At 35.2% G+C, this 6373-nt stretch overlaps 1 protein-coding gene across 1 annotated transcript; it reads right to left on the bottom strand.

Annotated features, from left to right (window-relative positions):
- Positions 1–5450: 5450 nt before the first annotated feature.
- On the bottom strand, positions 5451–6104 carry LOC149004377 (agamous-like MADS-box protein AGL12). The gene is made up of 4 exons (XM_089168641.1): positions 5920–6104; positions 5776–5829; positions 5667–5685; positions 5451–5525 (listed from the first exon to the last, which is right to left on the bottom strand). The coding sequence occupies exons 1-4, from the start codon at positions 6102–6104 to the stop codon at positions 5451–5453; spliced, it is 333 nt and encodes a 110-aa protein (XP_089024767.1).
- Between the last annotated feature and the right edge of the window lie 269 nt (positions 6105–6373).

Below are 6373 nucleotides of genomic sequence, written 5' to 3'. Positions count from 1 at the left end.
AGTTCTAGGGTTATGAAGAAGGGAAGAAGGGCAGATCGGGGCAGGGGTTGCAGGAACAGAAGTTTATTTGGGGAAGGGTGAATGACAAGGCTGACTTGTTACCTACCAGTAACCAAGTCTGTAATGGGCTGGGATTGAGATGGAGTGATGTAAACAGACCACAAGCTTTGATGAAGGAGAAAACCTACAGTTTGAACCCCTGTAATGCTTATTCGATCACCTGGAGGTTCCTTACCATTGATGAGGCTGCTACACACTCTTTATTAATTAATTGCTGAAATCTAAGTTCTGTTACAAACACAGCCTTCTATTTATAGACTTAATACTGACTCCTGATAGTACTCGACATCCAATTTGAATTCAACTCTGACTCTTATTTCTAACTTAAAAGGACCCCTTATCATAACATAGGTTGACTGATTGACTCAAACATTAATTTAAAACCGAATTGAAATCCTAATGAACTTCTAATTACAAATATGCCCAGCTGGGCTCGAGTGGGGGTCTGCTGTAATTACCAAACTTCCCTTCATGTATCGTGCAGTGCTTCTTATGCTTCTGGGCAGCAAGCCTAGGGTCTCCTCCGGGCTTTGGATTCCTTTTGGGGTGGGTCTGGAACCTACATTATTGTCTCCCCCCTCCTATTGTTCCTTCTCAAAATGCCCTTTCCCTAACTTGAGCCTTGCCTAGTGAGGTATTTGATGGTTGGGGGGGTTGGTAGAAAGCACAAAGGGGGAGAGTAGAGGGTGGGGCATGGTCATGAGGTTTGGGTTGTAGCCTGTAGGTGACGAGGAAAGAGGAGAAGTAGGGATGCAAATGGATGGTCGAATTCTGTTTTTGAATTTGCATGCATAGATATTTTGGAAAATCCAGATCTGTTTTTCATGTTCCAATCTCATTATGCTCCCATCTCCTTTAACGAGTATACAGAATAGGACGTGCATTGCTGATAGTAAGGGCACTAACTATTCCCCTTATCCAACGGATAATTATCCAATTCATTGAGCATATGATTAACTGATTTTATTTTCTTATCTCATTGATTTTATAAGACAAGATAATATGATTATATAAAATAAAAAAGAGAAGAAAACCTAAGAAAAACAAGCACTTCCTGAAAAATGGATTCCTACATCTCTATAAGTTGTGGGAGCCTTCACCATCTTCCTGAAAACATGGACTAAAATCGGCAACTGATGATTTTCTTTACGGTTTACCAAGGAACTATTAAAGAAAAAGAGAGTTATGCCAAAACTATCAAAGGAAGTCCTTGATGGTCTCATTGAGTTGGATATGAAGGATTAGGGATAAAATCTGTTATATTTAAATGATAAAATACTATTTATAAATTTTTAATTGGGGTCTAAAACTTTATGACTTAGATACTATGGAACAATTTTGTTGGTTTGTCTTTGAATTCTTTAGGTTAACCATCTTTTAGGTAGTGAAGTAGTTTATATTTTGCATGAAAATGTTGAATTTATGGTCATGCACCATTGATTAGTTGAATAGTAATGTTATGTATGACATTAATGAAATTTCTTACTTGAAATTGTTCCAAGAATAGCTTTTATCGAACACACAAGAACAGATTTATCAAATTCGTAGAATCAGTGAGAAAATGGATTTATGGCATAATCATACCAAAAACTACTTTTTAGTTTAGATACTCAGAACAATTTTGTTGGTTTTATATTTGAATTTTTAGGTTAACCATCTATTAGGTATTGGAGGAGTTTTATTTGCATGAAAATGTTGAATTTATGGCCATACATCGTGGATTGGTTGAATAGCTTTTATCAAACACGATATTGTTCTATACTGTGCTAGAAATGTTTCCTGTAGAATCAGTGAGAGAACGGATTTATGGCATAGTAATACTGAAAACTACTTTTTAGTTTGTTGCTAAAGAGTAAATAAAGTCATACTTTTGCATCTTAAATATATTGATTTGTGTTATAAATGAAATATCAATCTATTGGAAGAGAGATCAATTTTCTATCATTAGCATCTGCATCAGTGCATGGACCAATAAGAGCACATCCAGAGGGATCCACTGGATCAAGATTTTGATTTTGATTTTTTATTATTATTATTATTATTATTTTTTTTTTTTTAAATTTCATCAGGATGTTGAATGGTAATTCAATGTTGTTTTGTGTTTGGGCACAGCTCTAACACATATGTTAGCATTCTTAGTCTGTTGTTTACAAAGGAAGACGAACATTTTCTGGCTGTGTAGCATATGTTGGCTGCAGTCACATCAAATCAAGCTAGGCTAAACACTCAACTATGACCCAAACCATGAAACAAAATAGTTAATTATTGCATAATTTCATATTTTATAGCTCTTCATTTATCAATACTACATGACTGTTGGGGATTTTGAGCCGAGCTGGGCAGGGCAAACACTTGATCTTGATCTAATCCTGATTTATTTTAGGGTCATCCTGATCCATCCTTAAGTATTGAAACCCGATATTGTTCAGGCTTAGGATGGATCAGGGCAGCTTAGGGCTATCAAAGCCAGCTTACACCATTGAGTCTCAAGCGCTTAATGGTCAAGTGAACCTCAAATGTTACCTTAGACGATTGAAACCTGTCCAAATAATTGCCCTTTTGAACCATTTCCAACAACTCCAGTGATTTTGATTTAATTTTCCTTCTTGAACTAATATTGAGAAAAAATGCGTTTTAACTTCTATATTCTCTCACCTCTTCTAATTTCTTTGTCAGTTCAAATGTTTAGTGGCAGCATCCGTCTCTAACAGGGGAAACCAGAATGTCTTGTTGCACTACAGAGCATTTTTAGTTACATTTTCTTCTGCATCTATTCTTCCCATTCCCTAGCCTCATAGAGTCAAAGATAGGTGTAGGTTAAATATCTTGATTAGTAAATCAGTGCTGGTTTGAACAAAATATTGAAGAATAATAAGGAAGAGACAAAGATTTGATGACGGAGTTCGGCCAAATAGGACCTACGTCTCTAGAGCTCAGATAGAACTCAATGCACCATAACAAAGAAGTTCGAATCATTACAGTATCTGTACAATAGCCACAACTGAAGGTAAATCTCTTAGCCGAGACTTCAAAACAGCAAAATCTACGTCAAGAAGTCATACAAAAGCGAGGAGAAGAAAAGAGAACTAGAAACCCTATCGCAGGTCTTGTGGGAGGGAGGAGCCCCCAAATCCCTATTCTCCATACTAAAAATGAACTGACCAAAATAATATTATAAACTCTGTTCTACCTGCATGGTTGGGTGCCAGTTCAGATGGAGTTAAAACTGAGTATAAGCCAAGTTCCAAGCAACTAGAATAGAGAGGCTAAATGAAAATTTAGCCTTCTCATTCTGGGTCAATACAGTTGATATGGACAATGTCTGGGGAAGAATAAATGTGATGAACTGCAATACTAGATTTCAAGCCATAGCTGCGTCATCGATTTTGGTTAAACCTTAAGGAAAAGCCAATCACTTGAGATCTTAATAGGTAACCTCAGCCTCACAGTTTGAACAGTGACAATAAAAACCAGCACAGAAAGCTTCAAATGTACTCACAAGAAAATAGAAAGTTCAACTAAAAACATAAATTGCTATTGTTTAAGGTCCTTATATTATGAAGAGTTTAAACCCTTGTTTCGAATTAGCCTTTTATGAATGTTAGCCTTCCAATCAGCCCATCCTCCCGGCTTCCGAAGATTCATCCATGTCTTGTGGTTCATTTGCTGATGCATTGGACTGTCTATGAACCATAGTTTCCTGTCATCAATGTATATATTCTGAGTTAGTTTTATAAGTATAGCTACAGGTTCTGAATAAAAAGGAGAACAATTAAATCTAGATTCTTTGAAGCTTTCATCTTCTTCCCTTGTTTTACCTCAATGCCATTCGTTGCTTCATATGAGGCATGGCTTTTTAATAGCTTTTCCTGCATAATTATTTATGGGGGTTTGGGGTTGGAGAGGGGAGAAAATCATCAGCCTGAAAACACCAGAAAGGGAAAATATCAAAAGATAAAATAGTATGAAAATCAAGGAGAAAGCTAAGTGTCATCCACCTTCGATTCTCTAACAAAAATCAGTGCATCTGTAATGGCTTTCTCGCTCATTTCCGCATGATGAGTGGATTCAATAGGGTAGCGAATTGGGTTATAGTACCTACATTTGCAATTCAACTTGTTCTTATAATGTCTCTACTTATATGCTATAACTTATTTCTAAACTAAAATAATATTTTGGCAATAGATGCTTTCAGTTCCTTTATAGTCTCTATTATAATTCTTTGAAGAAAAACTTCAATCATTGGTACTTGTTTTCTATATTATCCCTTCACATGTCATGTAGTTACCATAGCATATAATGCAAACTATCCCAAGGACATGCTTTTAAACTCTTCCCGGTAGTAGGAAATTCATTCATTAAAGGAAAACCAAAAGGAAAACCTTGTGCTTTCTTGAAGCTCAATGAGTCGTTGCTTTTCCGTCTCTATCTCTTTTTCAAGAGCCTGGTGGAAAGATAATGACTAAATTAGACCTCATATACATGCAAGCAATAGATAAAACACAAAGATGCTATGTCACGGTTATGTCATACATTACCTCTTCTCTACATTTGAAAGTCACATCATCATTTTGTATATAAGCAAGAGTGCAGAGGCATATGTATATATGCACAAGGACAAGAATGAAAATTTCATTAGCAAAACGACTTAAAAGTATGAACAAAGAATTATGTGTGTGCCCATGTATGATAGCCATAAATTGGGCTACACTGACAGGGCCAGTGTTTGTGTGGGTAGTTCACAGGGTTAATTCTTGTATAAGTCAAACTCGAAAGTCCAAACATTGCGCAGCGGGGGCACAACTTCTGTATTCCCATTTTTTATACCCAAAAAAAAGCCCCCCAACCCTCTTAAAAAAAAATAATATCAGATCACATGGTGATTGGTATAGAAATGATTGTAAGCAATGGTTAACTGATATTATGATCAGCCAAAATTATTAAGGTTGTAAGGGCCTGTTTTGTTTGGTTACATGAGTCTAGAGATTTTAAATTGATGGAGTCATAATTCATAAAATTAACTGTTTGGTTAACCTGAATTTGTGAAAATTTTATTATAAAAAACTGTTTGGTCAACGTGATTTTTGTGAATGCGCAAATGTATAGTGTTTTAATAGTAGGGGTGAAATCTCTGGATTTCACCTCAAACACATAAATCTACAAATTCACATTCTTAGTGTAAAAAGATGAATCTCTAGATTTCATGAATCTAGGGATTTTCACAACCAAACGGGTATAAATCTCGCATTCATGAATCCAGAGATTTAAAATCTCTGGATTCATGTAACCAAATAGGCTCTAATCAATCCTAACTGAAAAAATTTGTTTCAATTACACAAATGCTTTATAAAAATGAAATGAAATAAAACACAAATTTACAATTATAGGGATCACGAGACGAACTCTGCAAGTAGTTCCATTGTGTCTTCTTCATACTTCAAATACATTATTGAGCTCAGGAATTGCTGCATTGTACCAGTCAAAAACATAAATAGATAAGACACTGCAAATATCAATTTTGTGTTTGAGGCAAAAAAACAAAAACTTAACACAAGGCAACATCGGCTAGTCAAACAAAGAGAGTGAGAGATCAAAACCATAATTACCTTGCCATTCTTAAATTTTCTGCAAACAAAGGAAGAACATAAATCAGAATTGGTAACTAAGTCACAAGTGAAAAGAAACAAAAATTTATTTCAAATTCTGTAGACTTACGATCCTTTTACATGATAAGGCTGAGTCAGAAATCGAAGCAAAAGGCCGTTTACGCTACACAAAACATAAACATTTTAGGGGGGAGGGGGAATCATTATCACAAAATAATTACAATTACTGTTTTAATTAGTTGAATGTACTTACGTTCCATTGCTAGAAAAGGTGATCAAGTCACCGGCGGGGGAGAACATGATGACTCCAACATCAGTGTTACACAAAACAGATAATTCTATAGCTTTCTTGATGAACATGTTTTTTCGTCTTGCAAATAATGTTTTGCGAGCAATTGCTTTTTCTAACTTCTCAATCCTTAGCTTCCTACGACCCATGAGCTAAGGTCGCGGAAGAAAATGGATAATGCAACTTGATAATGAGGAAATCGAATAATGGAAGAAGAAACTTGGGGGAGGGTGACATTGTCCATGCTTTTTATAGACAGAAAAATATTAATATTAAAAATTAAAAATTAAAAATTAAAAAAAATAAAAAATAAAAAAATAAAAAACTAACAATGGATTGGGGTAGGGTTGCATTTAATAAGGACTTAAATTTTCACTTTGGATCATATATGTGCTAGATTAGGAAAAATAAAGATTTT

This window comes from Hakea prostrata, chromosome 9 (genome assembly GCF_041222555.1).
Source record: "Hakea prostrata isolate BN-2017 chromosome 9, UWA_Hpros_2, whole genome shotgun sequence".
Classification (NCBI taxonomy): Eukaryota; Viridiplantae; Streptophyta; class Magnoliopsida; order Proteales; family Proteaceae; genus Hakea; species Hakea prostrata.
This window is presented reverse-complemented; position numbering and strand designations above follow the sequence as displayed.

Bases quoted from the DNA above. Each gene is read 5' to 3' on its own strand.
- LOC149004377 (XM_089168641.1), bottom strand. From the start codon at position 6,104: ATGGGTCGTAGGAAGCTAAGGATTGAGAAGTTAGAAAAAGCAATTGCT. The intron at 5,830-5,919 runs GTAAGTACATTC...TGTTTTGTGTAG, and splicing joins ACCTTTTCTAGCAATGGAAC to CGTAAACGGCCTTTTGCTTC.